The 19,501-nt window shown below is 42.9% G+C and overlaps 1 protein-coding gene, 1 long non-coding RNA gene and 1 pseudogene across 3 annotated transcripts in view; 1 reads left to right on the top strand and 2 right to left on the bottom strand.

Annotated features, from left to right (window-relative positions):
* LOC148135430 (uncharacterized) overlaps positions 1–5,617 on the bottom strand; it is a 51,455-nt gene extending 45,838 nt beyond the window's left edge. Inside the window, exon 1 of the long non-coding RNA XR_015755130.1 lies at positions 5,576–5,617. This is a non-coding gene — a long non-coding RNA (uncharacterized LOC148135430). The remainder of the gene's footprint in view (positions 1–5,575) is intronic.
* LOC148135420 (uncharacterized) overlaps positions 1–19,501 on the top strand; it is a 560,459-nt pseudogene that overhangs the window by 308,092 nt on the left and 232,866 nt on the right. The window lies entirely within an intron of this gene.
* LOC148135429 (histone H2A-like) lies at positions 14,915–15,323 on the bottom strand. Its single transcript, XM_087984535.1, has one exon. It carries the CDS (start codon positions 15,321–15,323, stop codon positions 14,931–14,933), a length of 393 nt encoding a protein of 130 aa, XP_087840661.1. The 3' UTR covers positions 14,915–14,930.

The raw sequence follows: 19,501 nt of genomic DNA, 5'->3' as shown, positions 1-19,501 counted from the left end.
TGAGTTTAGTTATTGATCTATACCTGTCAGTTCCTGCTTGGAGAATGTGTGGGTATAGTTATCAAACCGTAAGATTCATTATATGGTCAATATATTTGCATATTCACACTGCAAAGACTTGCAGGGTCCAATTGATAACTATTGAATCTTATGAATATTACAGCACAGAGGGGGCTATTCAGCCCATCTTGTCTATGCCAACCCAAAGACCCCCAGAGGTCCTTTCTCATCCCATCATCTTGCTGCAGCCCCTAGCCTTGCAGTTAACGGAACTTGAGGTGCAGTTCCAGGGATTTTTGTATCAAAGAGTTTAGGGTCTCTGTCTGCACCACCAAATCAGGCAGCGAATTCCAGATACCCACCACTCTATGCATAAAAAACATTTTCCTCACATATCATGTAATCCTACACCAACTTGTTTGAATCAATGATCCCTGGTGTTTGAACTCTCTGCCAAAAGAAACAGGTTCCTCCTGTGTACTCGAATCACTCCCTCTCACTATTTTGTGAAAAATCACACAACACCAGGTTATAGTTCAACAGGTTTATTTGGAAGCATGAGCATTCGGAGTTCTACTCATTCTTTAGTAGCTCACTGTTTAACATCTACAATTTAATATTCCTTAATCATGGAACCTCTGTTCCAAAGAATATAACCCCAATCTCTCCCGATAGCGACAATTCACCAGCCCTGGCAACATTCCAGTAAATCTCCTCTGCATTCTCTCCAGAGCAATGATGTCTTTCCTGTGATGTGGTGACCCGACCGCACGCAATACTCCAGCTATAGCCTCACCAGTGCCTTATATGGTTTCATTGTTATACCCCTACTTTTGTATTTCATCCCTCTGCCCGTGAAGGAGAGCATTCCATGTGCCTTCTTTACAACCCCATCTACCTTTAGGGAGCCATGCACTTGCACACCAAGATCTCTCACTTACCCTGCCCCCTCAGTATATTCCCATTTATTGTCTATTCCCATTTGCTGTTTGATTTCGCAAAATGCATTCCCTCACACTTATCAGAGCTGAACTCCATCTACCACCTTCCTGCCCACTCCACCAAACCATCTGTAGTACTTATAGAGCTTACAGCTATCCTCTACACTATCCACTAAATGGCCAATCTTTGTGTCATCTGCAAATTTCACAAATCTGCCCACCACATTCAAGTCCAAATCCTTAATGTATAAAACAAACAGCAGAGATCCCAACACTGAGCCATGCAGAGCACCACTTGAAACAACTTTCCATTCACAAGAACAGCCATCAACCATTACCATTTGTTTCCTGTTACTAAGCCAACTTTGCATCCAATTCAACACATTACCATGTATCCCACAGCTTTTACTTTTTGAACCAGTCTGCTGTGATGATGCTGCTCCTTTAACAAGCCTGTAAAAGACACCAGCTCCGAAAAGTATGACTTAATGGGTTTTAGGAACATTTCAATTATAGCTAACAGGTAATGCCTGAGGCAAAAGGCTTCCACATTTTTAAAAAGAACACTCGTACAATGAAAGGGGAATGTCCCAGTTTTCCCAGCTCAGCTTTTCTCTGGTTTGATGTGGTTTTTGGCTGTCTGGCTATTGACTGAAAGCAGTCAGGCAGTTGAAAAAGCTGCTGAACCCAAAGAAGCAGATCCATGCTTGTATTCTCTCTCTCTCTGACATCTCTCCTGTAAGACCCTGTGTTTGATTTTATCTTTTTGTGCCAAAGGGTGTTTGTGGGGATTATTGCAAGTATTGGGAACAGCATCCTTAAGCTGGTATAATCTGTAGGGTTTTCAGATAGGTAAAGTTATTTAATATCCTGTTCTCTTTTAAGGCATAGGAGCATTTGTTTGTGTTTCATTTGATAATCTTGTAAATCAGTTCTGTTTTGTTTAAAAGTATGTGGTTTGACCAGTTACATCACTCCTGGAATAACTTGAGTTATACCTGTTTAAAACAACTTGCAAAGTTAGGGTCCGGGCTACTTGAAATGTTTTGAAGGGGTCTGGCCTGGTCCATACCAGTTAGGGGGCTCTTTGCAGGATTTGTTCTGTAGTTCTGATTTGGGATTCGGGTTGTTGGACTTGAAGGAAGTGAGTGGTAGACGTTACGGTCCTTTGTTCCGGGTTTTGAATTCAGTTGGTTTAAACTATGCTTAGGAGAGCAATGGCTCTTTCAGTCATCAAGAGTTTTCTGCAGGTGGACGAAGTGATTTTGGGCCATTTACAAAAGGTAAGCTGCTGGAAATAACAGACAATCTGGGATTGGGTCTGTGTCCTTCCATGAGGAAAGGAGAGATAATTACAGCAGTAGCTCAGCATTTACATTTGTTGGAAACACCATCAGAATCTTTAGAGATGGCTAACATTCAATGAAAAATGCAGCAACTTGAGTTAGAGGCAAAAGACAAGGAAAGGGCAACAGAAATGAAATCTTTTGAATTATGATTAAATGCAGAAGAGAGAGCGAAGAGAGAGAGAAAAAAGGAGAGAAAGGAAAGGAAGTAAGCGAGGGAGTTTGAACTTTGGAAATTGGCATTTCAACAGGAGTTCAAAAAGTCACTTCCTGAAGTAATGAGAACTCATGTGGAAGAACAGAGAGTTGAAACAGCAAGATCGGCAGCTGAAATGGCTGATGGTTATGAGTTGATCAAAGTTTGGCTTCTCAAACCAATTTCAATCCATGAGAGGTAGAAGTTGAGGATAAGAGAAATCCTCACATGGAAAGGAAATGCTGGATCACAGTGAAGGTCGGAAGGATGACTTATCACAGGGTAAAAAAGGAAACCCTTGAAGGGGAAAGGGAAATTAAAAAGCTCTGGTGTTTTCCCTGCAATAAAGTAGGCTACGCGAAATCACAGTGTTGGTGGGTTAGGAAAAATACTGGGAAACCAGATGTAGGAAACAGGATAAGCCAGTGAATTTTGTTGTGGCAGTAACTGAAAGTACAATGGAGGCTCGAAAGCTGCACCAGAATGTACAAGCTGGTTGGAGGTGCCAGATCTTCTTAAACCATCCACCTCTGAAGGTAAAGTTTACTCACATAGGCCAGGACGATCAGGTACAGTGGTTACAATATTAGGAGATTCAAATATCCTCTCAATCTGTGATGCTGAAAGATGAGGAGATATGTACCTCTGAAGGACTACTGCCAGAAAAGGTACTAGTAACGGGAATTCATGTTGACACAAGAAATGCTTAATTGTGAGAAGTGAGGTTAGAGTGTCCAGTGAAGAGTGGAGAAGTTTTGGTAGGAGTATTGGATAAACTGTCAGCTCCGGGAATACAATTTGTCCTTGCTAATGATATTGTTGATTCACTGGTAGGAGTGCTGGCTACTGTTGTTGAAAAGCCAATGGAAACTCAGGCAACTGAATTATTGCTGGACATATATCCTGGGATTTTTCCTGATTGTGTCACCAGTTGAAACAAAGTCACCAGTTGAAACAAGAGAGATCAAAGAGTACAGATAAGAAAGTTGAAGTGAAATTAGCAGAGACCGTGTTTGATCAGATAGTTGAAACAAACTGGGAAGACATAGCTGAGATAAATTAAGCAAGTTACAGCAGAAAGATGAAAATTTAAAGCAATTGTACCAAAAGGCCAACACAGAAAAAGAATCTGAATATATCCCTGTGTATTATATCTTAAAAATGATGTCGTAATGAGGAAATGGAGACCATCACATATTCAGGCTGATGAGAAATGGGCAGAAGTATATGAAGTTGTATGGCCAGTGGATTATAGAGGGAGGTATTGTCAGTAGCGCATGATCTACCACTAGGAGGTCATTTAGGAGTGAGACTTTGTGTGGAAATCACATTATTTAATTGTCATCTCTGTCAGTGATGACTATTCAGTAAAAGATTGATGCTGTCCTCAGTCACAGATAAACTCCATGTAAATGTGCTTCATCTGGGTTGGAGGATTTGAGTTAGCAGTAGAATGGGCTGCCTCACAGCGCCAGAGACCTGGGTTCAATTCCTGCCTCAGGCGACTGACTGTGTGGAGTTTGCACATTCTCCCTGTGCCTGCGTGGGTTTCCTCCCACAGTCCAAAAATGTGCAGGTTAGGTGAATTGGCCAAGCTAAAATTGCCCGTAGTGTTAGAAGGGATAAAATGTAGGAGAATGGGTCTGGGTGGGTTGCGCTTCGGCGGGTCAGTGTGGACTTGTTGGGCTGAAGGACCTGTTTCCACACTGTAATTAAGCTGAATAGGCTGGAGCTGTTTTCCCTGGAGAAGGACCTTTATAGAGGTTCATAAAATCATGAGCAGCATGGATAAGTGGTGGAGGCTGGTACAATATTTAAAAGGCACCTGAATGGGTATGTGAACAGGAAGGGTTTAGAGGGATATGGGCCATGTGCTGGGAAATGGGACTAGATTGGTTAGGATATCTGATCGACATGGACGAAGCGTCTGTTTCCATGCTGTACATCTCAATGACGCGAAGACTGTGATTAATAACAATTATTGGAAATGGGGTGATGTGCACTGAGAATGGAGAGAGAGAAACTGTTGATGAGCACAGTTTCCCTCCATCTCTGTACTTAGCAGCTACCTCACGGATGGTTGTTCAAACTATGTAACAGTATGATCTATTTGTTTATCTTCATTGTAACTTTGAAAATGTTCTTATTAAATGCAGATTTTAATGCTGTTCCTGAGTGTCTATTTTGGATGAGGATTCAGTTTATCTATCTTCAAAACTGGTGTGTAAATGTCTGCTGGACACACTTTCCTCATTCCTGAAGAAGGGCTTATGCCCGAAACATCGATTTTCCTGTTTCTTGGAATCCTGCTGCCTGACCTGCTGCGCTTTTCCAGCAACACATTTTCAGCTGTAAACGTCAATGGGCTACATCCTGCTGTTTGCTCGAGGCAGCTGGTCACACTTCCCTTTGAACCGAGGAAGTATCACAGTGTCTTAGTCCCTCAGGTATTTGTCTGGAGGGAGATAGAGAGACACCACCTGTTAATCAATGTGAAGCGAGTCTGGCAATATTGATCAATGTCACATTCATTGCATATTCGTTAGGATAAGCCAGCAAATTAAAACAGAACCACGGATCGGATTCCATTGCTGCACTGAGCTGCTTTTTGTCTGGAGATTGTGTTTGTTTTTCATATGATTCGATACCAATTGAGTGAGATGGAGAAACTGAGCAAAAACTACACAGCTCCATGAATGGGACGACTCACCACCGGAAAGCTGAAACAGTTGAATATCCAACTCCCAATACACTACCTGTTGGAGAGAGAAAGCAAGATGCTATGTCTTTTTTTTCCAAGACACACTCCTTTTACAGGAGTATCCCATTCCTACAGTCGGTCTGCGATTCCGCTATTGACTGCACAATCTCAACAAACAGTGGGAAACAATGACATCTCAACAAGTTTAGAGGATTGTAAACCACAAGAATGCCCCAGAGCAGCTTCTTCCCGCTCTGCCTCCCTCAGCAGGCCCACACACAGCCCGAGAAAGGCCTCTCTCTTCCCCCCAGCCCGCTCACTCCAAGTTCCGGGACCAGTTCCTGCTCCGCTCTGCCTCTTACAAACAGCCCCCGGTTCTCCCTGAACTCACCCCGAATCAATCCCGGTCTCGGAGCCCCCTCTGTGTCCCAGGCTTCCATTCCGATGTGCTGCTGGAAGGAGCCAGCTGTTCCTCGCTTCCCTGGGCGCTGATCTGTTTCAAACAAACCTCTTGCACTCACTGAGTAAATGCCCTCAATGGCAGCGCTGGGGGAGGGCCTCTCGTTAGGAACAGTCAGCTTTGGGGAGAAAAGGTTCAGTCCCAGATACAGCTGGGGCGGGAGTGAGCTGGAGAAGGAGCTGGATGATCAAAGCCATTTCCCCGCTCTGTCTGTCACTCAGTTTCCTTTGAATTCTGAATTAACACAGAATTTATCACTGTGTGAAAAAAACTCATCCATTTGAAATTGTGATTACATTTGTTGTCAAGTTACACAATCCACTGGAACCTGACCGTGAGTGTTTTCTCTGCTTGGGGTTGATGCAACTCATTCTCAATTGCACGGAGTTGAAGAGAAATGAAAATAAAAAGTTTCTGTGTCATACTTTTCTTGAGTCAAGAGTTGAGTCACAACTTGACTGTGAGATGAATATATTTCTGAGAACTTGTTTGATAACTGTGGGCCCAGAGAATTCCCTTAGCCATCTGAGGAAATCTGCTTGGTGAATGTCATCGAGATGTACAGCACTGAAACAGACCCTTCGGTCCAACTTGTCCATGCCGACCAGATATCCCAACCAAATCTAGTCCCACTTGGCAGCACCCAGCCCATATCCCTCCAAATACTTCCTATTCATATCCCCATTTTGATGCCTTTTAAATGCTGCAATTGTACTAGCCTCCACCATTTCCTCCTGGCAGGTCATTCCATACAAGTACCACACTCTGCATGAAAACGTGCCCCTTAGGTCTCTTCTATATTTTTCCCTCCCACCCTAAACCTATGCCCTCTAGTTCTGGACTCACCCACCCCAGGGAAAAGACTTTGTATATTTATCCTATCCATGCTCCTCATGATTTTATAAACCTCTATAGTGTCACCCCTCAGCCTCCGATGCTCCAGGGAAAATAGCCCTAGTATATTCAACCTCTCCCGATAGCTCAAACCCTCCAAACCTGGCAACATCCTTATAAATCATTTCTGAACCCTTTCAAGATTCACAATATCATTCATCTAGAAGGAGACCAGAATTGCATGCAATATTCCAACAGTGGCCTAACCAATGTCATGTACAGCTACAAGGTGACTTCCCAACAACTGTACTCAATACTGAATGTGTTTTGGTAATTGTCAATCGAAGTCTGCCAGGTTCTGCGATGTGAGTATGAGAATTTACTTTTTAACAGTCCCTGTCAGTTTTTGCTCCATTAATGTTTTGTTTAGTTGAGAACCCTTCCCGGTCAGGCTCTGTAATGTAAACATGAGTGCATTTATCAATGCTTGCATGACAGATTTTCTTTTGTGAACATGTGAATGTGATTATCAATTTTCCCTGGTAGTTTCTGCTCTGTGAATGTGAAAATGTAGTTATTAATCTCTAAATGAAAACCAAAAGAACTGCAGATGCTGGAAATCAGAAACTAAAACAAATTGCTGGAAAATCTCAGCAGGTCGGACAGAGTCTGTGGACAGAAATCAGCATTAAAATTTCCAGTCTAGTAACCCTTCCTGTGAAGAGATGGTAGCCAGGAAAATATTAGATTTTCTGCAGAAGATAGGGTGTGTTGAAAGGTAAGGGAGTAAATGGTGGATGGATATAGAACCAAAGAGAGAGAAGAACAGTTGAACAGAAAAACTAGTGGATCACAGTCAGATGAGGATAATAATAGCTATTAATAGAGACTGTTAGTGAGTTTTGGTGTACAATAGAAGACCCTATGATAACACTGCATGGTGAGAGAGGTTTTGGGTAATGATACGGGAGAGCTCTCGCTCTAAAGTTGTAGACTTCAATAATGCGTCCAGAAGGCTGTTGAGTTCCCAAGCAGAAAATGAAGTGATGTTCTTCCAGCTTGCACTGAACTTTGCTGGAGCACTGCAGCAAGCCTGAGACAGAGATGTTGGCCAGGGAACTGGGTGGTGTGTTGAAGTGGCATGCAACTAGAAGCTCAGGGACATTTTTTTCTGGACAGAATGTAGGTGCTCTGCACAGTGGACACCCAATCTACACTCAGTTTCGCCAACATAGAGAAGACCAAATGGTAGCTAGGAAAATGCACACAATCAGTTCTGAGGAGGGGTCAGTAGACCTCAAATGTTAAGTCTGATTTCCCAGCACCAATGCTGCCAAATCTGTGGATTTTCCAGCAATTTTTGTTATTAATTTCTACCTGTCAGTTTCTGTGCTGTAAACATGAGTGTCATTTATCAAACTGTACATGTCAATGTATGCGATTTGAAACAGGGAGTGTTATTACTCTGTTCCAATAAGTTTTGATGATGAGAATGTTGTTATCAGTCTTCCTCTGAGATGTCCTGCCATGTGCATGATTGACCAATATGTCCCTGTTATATTCTGCTCTGGGTATCTCAGGATGGAGTTATGAATCTGTATCTGTCAGCATCTTATTTATAAATGTGTAAATGTATTAACCAGACTGTAGCTGCCAATGTTTGCTCAGTGAATGTGTTAGTTTAGTTGTGTATGTGAGTGTGTGTATGTATGTGTTTATGTATCATTCACTCCCTTTCAGTTTCTGCAGAGTGAATATGTAAGAGCAGCTATCAATCTACACCTGTCAGTTTCTGTTGTGTCCACATGGGTGTTTTGGAATTGATCTATACTTGTCAGTTTCTGCTGTGTGCCTGTGAGTGTCAAGTACTCAATCAGTGCCAACTACTTTCAACTCTTTTATGTATGAAAGTTGCTTAATTCTCTGGCAGCCAATAACATTCTAAGAGTCCAATCATCACCAGGAATCTATGGTTGATTGTCAGGAAAACCCACCTGGTTCACTAATGTCCTGTAAGGAAACTGCCATCCTTGTGTCTCCAGACCCGCAGCAATGTGGTTGACTCATAACTACCCCTGAGCAGTTAGGGATGGGCAATAAATACTGGCCGAGCCAGTGATGCCCTCATCCCATGAACGAATTTAGGAAACAAAGAATCCTCTGTGACTGAGATTCATTCTGTGATAGTAGTTTTTAAGGGTGTTGTGATTGGGCCTTAAACTCTTCTACATTTTGTGATTTATGACAGAGTCACAGAATTGATACAGCCATTCGGCCCATTGTGTCCGCACTGGGACATTCTGTTGTTCATCTGTTCTCCATACTAATTTCCACTAACTGTTGGGTGTCTGAACTTCATCAACTCACTGCCAGTATCTCAAGGTAAATGCTAATGTGAGATTAGTTCTGCAGTATTCTGCCATTGAATAACTGTAGTGCCAGTTTGGTTTTGTATGCAACAGCATCAGGTGGAGTGTGTGAATCTCATTCTTTTTACACGTTGAGTTTTATTTGTTTGGTCTGAGTGTTGGATAAACTCAACCATTCTCTGTGCTTTCCCATTCGATAACCACGTCTGATCTTATGTTAACTGTGGTATTTAATTCTGCTGACCCTCATCCACAAATATTAATTCCCTTAAGAAAGGAGCATAAGTGGAAAATAGTAACACAAATGAAATAAGTGGAACACTCTTACAAAGGCAGAATGTAACTGTTGGAGAGAGTCTTGCATCACAGTGTTAGTCCCTGTTTCTGGTTCAGGAAGCGTGTGCAAAAATCAAGCCTGGAGCAGGAGTGTGCAATAACGTCTCTAGGCCTCGATTTAGTGTATAGTGGACAACAGATGTTAGTGTCAGGTATGCTGAAGACAGAAACCTTGTGATGTATTGTATGCCACAGCGAGAGACCCCAGGTGTTTTTGGTTATTCACTCTGAGGACGTGGACGTCGCTACCTGAGCATCGCCTTTATTCCTCTTTGAGCAGGCCATGGTGAGCCACCTTCTGAAACATTTGTTGTCCATGTGCTGCCCACAATGCCATGAGCAGGGAATTCCAGGGTCTTGATCAAGTGACAGTGAAGGAAATGGGATATATTTTCAAGTGATTATGGTGTGTGGCTTAGAGAGAAACTTGCCCTCTATCAAGGTGATGTCTCCCGACATCAACTGCATTTAACATTTCTGATGGAGGTTACCCTGAGTTTGGAAAGTTTTACAATTTACAAATTATTACTTGTGTAAACTTAACAAATCTTTAGGGGTCTGTGAGATAATATTTCATCCCAAGAATAGGCATGCAAATTGGGAAGAAAATAAACTGACAAACATAAAGCCTGTGAACAATTTAGAATTCAGGGCAGAGGAGATGACCTGGGGGTTGCAGTGAGAGAGAAACTCACTGAGATCTTTGTAGAGAGAGGGGGAGAACTTCTTCAAGGTAGCATCCTTACAAGAGGATTCACAGTAAGCTTAGAATTAATTTCATGGACTTCAGCAGTTTCCACATTTCCCCTCCCCCCAGCTTACACCAGTTCCAACCTGCCAGCTCAGCAGCATCCTCATGACCTGTCCTACCTGCCAATCTCCCTTCACATCTATCCGCTCCACCCTCCTCTCTGACCCATCACCTTCATCCCCAAATCCATCCATCTATTAAACTCTTAACTACCTTCTCCCCAGCTGCACCCCACTCCCATTTATCTCTTCACCCTGGAGGGTCCCAGCCTCATTCCTGTTGAAAGGATTTTGCCCGAAACGTCGATCTTCCTGCTCCTCGGATGCTGCCTGACCTGCTGCGCTTTTCCAGCACCACTCTAATCTTGACTCTGATCTCCAACATCTGCAGTCCTCACTTTCGCCACAATTTAGAATTCAGCAAACGATGAGATAAAAGGCATTAACTAAGAAAGAGAAAATGAGGATTGGAGTAAGCTTGCAAATGTTTTGAAAAAGAAACTAACTGTTAAAGTACTGATAAATGTGTAAAGGGGAAATGGAAGAAAACATGGGTTGGTGACCACAAAGCTAGGTCTCTTACGATCAAAAAGAGGCAGTCCATATTAGGGAGCAAAAATGGCTACTATTCAAATATGTAACTGTTGTTCGCTGATCACAAAGAATGACACAAATGATGCACCAGGAATGTTGGGGAACACAGAGTTCAGTGAGAGGGAAAAACTGAAACAAATCAGTATTGTTTGGAAAATTGTGTTGGGACAATGGATAAGATTGAAGCTGGGAAACAGCAGGGCCTGGTCATCCACATCCCAGAGTACTTAACATAGTGGTCACAGAAATAGAGAATGGTCATATTCCAAGATTCCATAGACATTGCAATATTTTAATATTTTCCACAGATTGTGAGTTAGCTAATGTGACCAATCTATTTGAAAAGTAAGTTAGACATAATCTGGGAATTATAGGCCACTCAGCCTGCAGGAAATAAATACTTGCAGAGTGTCTGTGGGAAAAAAAGATTGGGACCAAACAAAGTCAGCATGGATTCGAAATGCCTGTTCCTGTGTCATAATGTTCTATGTTCTCAGCTTGGCAAATCTGCTGGAGTAGAGGTGATAGGCAGATGGCATCATTCGGATGTTTCTTTTGACAAAATCTCACATAAAACAAAATAAAGAACATGGTGTTGAGATGGATTTTAAAAACTGCTTGGCTGAAAGAAAACATGTAGAGGGATCATTTTTTCGATGGCAGGCAATGACTAGGAGTCGTGGCAAGAATCATGATTAGAATCCTACTCTTCACAATATAGTCACAATGATTTAGAAGAGGAAACGAAATGTAATATTTCCAGATTGACAGATGACATAAAACTAGGTCGGATGGTGAGCTGTGAAAGAAAATGCATTGTGACTGTGCTGAGGAGAAGTCATTGAGCAAAAGCAATGTAATGTGGATAAATGTAAGGTTTTTAGTAAGGACAGTCAGAGCTGATAAAAATGAAACTGGAAAAGCACAACATTAGAGGAGCAGCAAAGTCAATGTTTTAGTTGCAAGTACAAATAAATCATAAATTAGACATAGACAACTGGGGTGAAAAGCATCTCTTGACATTATGCAAATAGAAATGGCATTTTTGAAAGGGAGATTAGGAAATCAAAGAGGGGGAACCAGATAGTCTTGGCAGATAAGGTTAAGCATAATTCAATGAGATTCTACAAGATCATTCAAAGCAAGTAAACAATGAGGGAGAGAAAGAGAGTAGGGTACCTTAAAGATCAAAGAGGTAGTTGTTGTTGTCGGAGCCTTTTCCCCCGAAAGGGAATGCAAACTCAGCAGGCAGGCAGAACTCAGGCAAGTGGAATTTTATTCATGCAAAACCCAGTTAAAGCAGGGACAAAGGATCCCCTCCAGAGACCAGCCCTGATTGGGAGATCATGACACACTCTGAATTTTTAACGTAAAGCAGTATTTTATAAATTTGCTGATAACAATCGCATACAACCTGATCACTTTGATCCTCCCTCATAATTCGTAAACCCAATCCACTAAGACATCGAATCAATGACAGGCATTTCTTTAACAGGCCTCAGCTCCCCATGACCTCATGGTATTGAACAGACACTACAATCACTCATCCTTGCCATTTTTCTATGCATCCTCCTCATTCACATTCCAAAGTTAATTGCTTCAGGCCTCTTAGGCTGGCTTTATCTGTGAGTCAGTTTGAATTCTGTTATTCATTGTATCTCATGTGCTTTCTTTATGAAATTCTGTTTTTCCTCTTATATTTCCCATTGTCCTAATTATGTGTGTTAAAAATACCAAAGGCATTTAGTTTTAACTAGTTGGTATAAGATTTGTAAGAATGCTTTCTGTTCTGGTTCGTTAGTCTTAGATCTGTTTTCAAAGACTTCCAGCAGAGATACATGGAACCAAAACATTTATGCCTGTGCGTGAAAGTTAGTAAGTTTTCAGAAGTATCCTGATTTGCCCTGGTCAAAATAGATTACTCACAGCTATTAATGACAATGTACTAAGGGTAGACATTTGTCAGCCATTTTGTGGGAGCAGACACGGGCCATTTTGTTACCAGCAGATCCAGTTCACCTCTGCAGTTCTGTTTGAATTTCAGAAGATGCGAGAGGCAGAAAATGAAATTTCACATCAGGTTTTACTGGGAAGCAGGCAAACTCAGGAAAATGAATATTGATGTTTTGAAAAGAGTTCACCTTACAGAAGAGGAAATGCTGGAGGTTTTTGAAAACAAAGTTGGATAATCTCAGAGACCTAATCTAGCGTATCCCAGGACATTGTGTGAATTAAGGAGGATATTGTGGTGCCCCTTGCAGAAATATTTGTATCATCTGTAACTATGGTGATGTGCTGGATGATCGGATATTGGGTAATATTTTGCCATTATTTTAAGATGGGATGTAAGGAGAAGCCTGGGAAATATAGACCTGTGAGTATGACTTGTGTGATGGGTACATTGTTGGAGGTGATTCTGAAAGATAGGATTCAAATGGACGGTTTGGGGAGGACAATAGACAATAGGTGCAGGAGTAGGCCATTCTGCCCTTCGAGCCTGCACCACCAGGATGCAAGTTACCAATGATGTTCCACCCCAATCAGTGCTGGGTCCGCTTTTGTTTGTTTTTTTCTGTAAATGATTTAGATGAAAATACAAAAGGCATGGTTAGTAATTTTGCAGATGTCATCAAAATTGGTGGTATAGTGAAGGCTATCTCAGATTAGAAATAAATCTTGATTAAATCAGTCAATGGTGTGAGGAATGGCAGATGGAGTTACGGAGACATTGCATATTTACAAAACAACAAGGGTAGGCCTTATACAATTACAAGCAGGGCCTTGGGTAGTGCTGCTGAACAGAGAGACCTAGTTGGCCAGCTGCATATTTTTGAAGTTTGCTTCACATGTCGACAATGTGGTGAAGAACACATCTAATGTGCTTGCCTTCATTGCTCAGACCTTTGAGTACAAGGAGTTGAAAGGTCATATTGAGATTGCATAGGATGTTGATGAGTCCTCTTCTGGATTACCGTATCAAGTTCTGATCACCCTGATATCAAAAGTATACTATTGAGCTGGAAAGGGTTCAGAAAAGGTTTACTAGAATGTTGATGTCCATTATAATAGGCTGGGACTTCTGTGTTCTCTGGAACCTAAGATCTTGATGGGTGATAGAGTTTTGACAACCCCGAGGGCTAAAGGGAAGGGGAATTGTATCTATCTTTTTCTATGGTAAGTGACTGCAAGGCTATGAGATGCATTTTTAAGGTAAAAGGAAAAAGATTTTAAAAGTAAGTTTTTTTAAAAACAGCATAGATTGTGTGGAATTAACTTCGAAAGGAGGTGATGCTATGGACACAGTCACAATGTTGAAAAGACATTTAGATAAGTATATCATTGTTAAGATTTTGGAGGATCTGTTTCTGTGCTATTTGCTATTTCTCCTTGTAGTGAGACAGATGTTCTGGTTTGATCTCGGTTCATTTTGAAACCTTCGAAACGACAGCAGAAAGTCTCATTCAGAGCACTGTGCAATCAAACAACATCCTCAGTATATGGAAATTTAACTGTAAAATGAATCTATCCGTGGAATGCAAAGATAGGGGCAATTCTGTTTGGCAGTGGTGGGTATTGCAGATGCTGGAGATTAGAGGGGAGCTTGAAAAGTACAGCAGTTCAGGCAACATCCAAGAAGCAGGAAAGTCGATGTTTCAGGCAAAATCCTTTCCTTTTGCCCAAAACGTCGATTTTCCTGCTCCTCGGATGCTGCCTGACCTGCTGTGCTTTTCCAGCACCACACTAATGTTGACTTACTTATGTTTGCCAGAGATCAAAATCAGGGTCATATCCCAGAGGCGGGTAGCTCCAGAACTGGTCCCGTATTAAACAGCAACTTGACCAACTCAAAGAAGCTGAAAAAATGACTGTTGCCTCCATTATGCTCCCTGTCTACGGCCAGGGAAAGGACCCTGCACAGGAACTCATTCGGGAATAAAACACGGAGGGTCAGCGACCACTCATTATAAACTTACTCGCGGCAGTGGGCAATTCAGCTCTTCCTAGTAGTTCAAGACAACGTGAAACTACCTGTGGGTGGGAAGTACAGGGACTGAGTGATTCATTTATAAGACGATAATTAAAGACACGGGACAACAGACATCTACAAGCAATAAAAATAACGTACTCCGAGCACTGTTAAGATTGCGTTGTATCAATGTTGCATGATAAACTTTTCACGCTCCTTGTGCTACGGCTCAAACGGTGAACGGCCATGAGGAAAGGTTTCATATTAGATCACACACACAGTAACAGTACAGTATCGAATAAGGCAGGGACTGACACCGATATCAATTAAAGGAAGGTAATTCAATCAGACAGACGGGAGTGTTCAGCTCCTTTCACAGATGCTGTGAGTGGCTCTTAAAAGAGCCTTTGGGTTGTCAAATTCAAGAATGGTCTCTTCACTTTTTAGCAGATCCCGCAGCGGTAGTTTTCTTGGGCAGCAGCACGGCCTGGATATTAGGCAGCACCCCGCCCTGAGCGATGGTCACCCCTCCCAGCAGCTTGTTGAGCTCCTCGTCGTTGCGCACGGCCAGCTGCAGGTGCCTGGGGATGATGCGGGTCTTCTTGTTGTCCCGGGCCGCGTTGCCGGCCAGCTCCAGGATTTCAGCCGTCAGATACTCCAGCACCGCAGCCAGATAGACCGGCGCTCCGGCACCCACACGCTCAGCATAGTTACCCTTTCTCAGGAGCCTGTGAACACGGCCCACCGGGAACTGCAGGCCAGCCCGGGACGACCGAGACTTCGCCTTGGAGCGAGCTTTCCCACTGCCCTTTCCTCCTCTTCCAGTCATGATCACAATCTCTCAAACACTTTCAGAGAGAATGCTGCACTCCGCCCACATCGCGGTCTCTTATACCTTCGGGAGGAATGGTGGGGGCGGCCGTTTCTGATTGGTCCCATTGTCCAGCCCCGCCTAATGTTGTTCCAATTCCCCAATCCGGAGAGGACACGGGGAGGAGGGCGGAAAGTCCCGGCGCTAAATCATCAACCGTTTTTTAAAACTTGAAAAGCCCGCCAATATGTACCGAAAAGTAGAGAGTTTATACACAGAAGAATGCACGAATACTCGATCTAATTTACTTCTACGTTAAAACCCTTTACCTCGCCTCGTGGAACCTGCCCATTTTTGATCCTGAATGGAACCTTCTGACCATTAAACACAAGGGGAAACAAAACAGGCGCCAAACCCTGCACTCTGCAACTAATCATTTATTTCACATTTCAACAGCACCCCGATAAACTGATAAAACATGATTATATTCTCCCGAGTTAGTGCATTAATAGTGAACACGATCGTTCGAGAATATTTTAAAGTTTCCCTCCCTTTTGCACACGATCATAGATCGATAAAAAAAACTCCACATTTACTCTGCCACTTCTGCAGCTGTTTTATTTCGGTGTATTTTGCATCCGGACAATACCCGTGCGGAAATTTAGAAATGAAAAGTAAACAAAGTTAAACCGCACTGCGAGGGAAACTGTTTACTTTGCTTGCCGGCTGGTACTGGGGGCACTTTGTTTTCCAGGGGTGAGACTCAAGGTTCGTGCCCCATCGGGGCTTGTAACTCCTGAACTGATCGAATAACAAAGAGTAACGCGGACACATACAAGCAGCTGAAAAATGACTCAGTGGCGTTTCACATGATCTCTCTCACCAGGATATACATGAGAATACATACAACAGAGAAGAAGGTCGGACCGAGTCATTGCTTTATTTAACATTTATAATATACAAACATAGAACATTACAGCGCAGTACAGACCCTTCGGCCTCGATGTTGCGCCGCCCTGTCAGACCAATCTGAAGCCCATCCCACCTACACTATTCCATGTACGTCCATATGCTTGTCCAATGACGACTTAAATGCACTTAAACTTGGCGAATCTACTACCGTTGCAGGCAAAGCATTCCATACCCTTACGACTCTCTGAATAAAGAAACTACCTCTGACATCTGTCTTATACCTGTCTCTTCTCACTTTCAAGTGGTGTCCCCTCGTGTTTGCCGTTCCCATACTTGGAAAAAGGCTCTCCCTGTCCACCCTATCTGATTATCTTCTATGTCTCTATTAAGTCACCTCTCAACCTTCTGCTCTCTAATGAGAACAGCCTCAAGGCCCTCAGCCTTTCCTCGTAAGACATTCCTTCCATACCAGGCAACATCGTAGTAAATCTCTGCACCAAAGCTTTTTCAAAAGCTTCCACATCCTTCTTTATAATGCGGTGACCAGAACTGTACACAATACTCCAAGTGTGGCCGTACCAGAGCTTTGTACAGTGCAGCATAACCTCCTGGTTCCGGAACTCAATCCCTCTATTAAAGGTCAAAACACTGTATGTCTTCTTAACAACCCTGTCAATCTGGGTGGCAACTTTCAGGGATCTGTGCACATGGACACCAAGATCTCTCTGCTCATCTGCACTCCCAAGAATCTTACCATTAGCCCAGTACTTTGCATTCCGATTACTCGGTCCAAAGTGTATCACCTCACACATTAAAGTCCACTTGCCACCTCTCAGCCCAGCTCTACATCGTATCTATGTCTCTCTGCAACCTCCTTCGTCACTATCCACAACTCCACCGACCTTAGTGTCATCCGCAAACCCACCCTTCTAAGCCCTCATCCAGGTCATTTATAAAAATGACAAACAGCAGTGGACCCAACACCGACCCTTCCCGTACGCCGCTAGTAACTGGATGCCAAGATGAACATGTTCCATCAACTACAACCCTCTGTTTTCTTTCAGCAAGCCAATTACTGATCCAAACTGCTATGTCTCCCACAATCCCACTCCTCCACATTTTGTATAATAGCCTACTGTGGGGAATCTTATCGAATGCCTTGCTGAAATCCATATACACCACAAAAACTGGTTTACTCTCAACTACCTGTTTAGTCACTTTGTCAAAAAAGTCAATAAGATTCGTTAGGCACGACCTACCCTTCACAAAACTGTGCTGACTGTCCCTGATCAGATTATTCTTTTCTAGATGGTTATAAATCCTATCTCTTATAACCTTTTCCAACACTTTACCAACAACTGAAGTGAGACTCACTGGTGTGTAATTACCAGGGTTGTCTCTACTACCCTTTTTGAACAAGGGAACCACATTTGCTATCCTCCAGTCCTCAGGCACTATTCCTGTAGACAATGATGATTTGTAGATCAATGCCAAAGGTTCGGCAATCTCTTCCCTTGCTTCCCAGAGGTTGCTAGGATAGATCCCATCCAGCCCAGGGGACTTGTCTATTTTCACACTCTGCAGTATTTCTAATACCTCTTCGTTGTGAACCTCAATCTCTTCTAGTCTAGATGAAAGTATCTCTGTATCTTCCTTGCCAACATTTTCTATAGTGAACACTGTCAAAAAATATTTATTTAGTGTTTCCCCTATCTCCTCTGACTCTACACACAACTTCCCACTATTATCCTTGATTGGTCCAAACTTAACTCTCATCATTCTTTTATTCCTGACATACCTATGGAAAGCCTTCGGGTGAACCCTCATCCTATCCGCCAACAACTTCTCATGTCTCCTCCTGGCTCTTCTGAGCTCTCTTTTTAAGTCTTTCCTGACTTCCTTGTAACCCTTAAACGCCCTGAGTTTTCACATTTTGTCCTAACATAAGCCTTCTTCTTGACTAGGATTCCACTTCCCTAGTAAACCACGGCTCACGCATTCTATATCTTCTTCCCTGCCTGACAGGTACATACTTATCTAGGATACACAGGAGCTTTTCCTTGATTAAGCTCCACATGTTTAATGTGCTCATCCCCTGCAGTTTCCTTCCCCATTCTATGCTTTTTAAATCTTTCCTAATTGCATTGTAATTTCCCTTCCCCCAGCTGTAACTCTTGCTCGGTGGAGTACACCTATCCCTTTCCATCGCTAAAGTAAATCTGACAGAATTGTGATCGCTGTCTCCAAAGTGCTCACCTACTTCCAAATCTAACACCTGACCAGGCTCGTTACCCTGTACTAAATCTAAAGTGGCTTCGGCCCTTGTAGGACTGTCTACATGCTGTGTCAGGAAGCCCTCCTGCACACACTGGACAAAAACTGACCCATCTATAGTACTCGCACTGTAATGATCCCAGTCAATATTTAGATAGTTGAAGTCCCCCAAGACAACTACCCTGCCTCTCTCACTCCTATCAAGAATCATCTTTGCTATCTTTTCCTCTACATCTCTGGGACTATTCGGAGGACTATAGACTATGGTAACTTCTCCTTTCCTGTTTCTAACCTCAGCCCATACTACCTCAGTTAACAAGTCCCCAAACATTTTTATATAACTGTAATATTGTCCCTGATCACAATACCACACCTCCCCCCTTTTACCATTTTCTCTGTTCTTACTGAAACATCTGAATCCCAGAACCTGCAACAGCCATTCCTGTCAATGCTCTATCCATATCTCCATAATGGCCACAACCCAGGTACCAACCCACGCTGCCAGTTCACCCACTTTATTTCGGATGCTCCTCACGTTGAAGTACACACACTTCAAACCAGGTTCTTGCTTGCTAGTGTTAGATACTGGATTTTGGAACTCCCTACTCTCATCCTCTTCTGTACCTGTCCTACAATTTTGGTTCCCATTCCCCTGCTGTATTAGTTTAAATCCACCTTAATAGCTTTAGTGAATTTCCCACCCCGGATATTAATCCCTCTGGTTTAGATGATGATCATCCTGCTTGCAGAGGTCCCACCTACCCCAAAAAGAGCTCCAATTATCCAAACACCCGAAACCCTCCCTCCTGCACCATCCCTGTAGCTACGTGTTCAACTCCTTTCTCTCCCTATTCCCCACCTCACCAGCACGTGGCACGGGCAGCAGAGAAAACCTCAGCCCATACTACCTCACGTGGCACAAGAGAAAACAATTGTTTGTCCAAGCTCTAAGCTTCCATCCGAGCTCCCTGAATTTCTGCCTCAAGTCCCATTCTCTCTTCTAACCTATG

The sequence above is a fragment of the Chiloscyllium plagiosum genome, unplaced genomic scaffold (assembly GCF_037043375.1).
Source record: "Chiloscyllium plagiosum isolate Xiang-an unplaced genomic scaffold, Cpla_swu_hap1 HiC_scaffold_49, whole genome shotgun sequence".
Lineage (NCBI taxonomy): Eukaryota > Metazoa > Chordata > Chondrichthyes > Orectolobiformes > Hemiscylliidae > Chiloscyllium > Chiloscyllium plagiosum.
The sequence above is the reverse complement of the archived record's forward strand: the minus strand, read 5'-3'. Positions and strand labels throughout refer to the sequence as shown.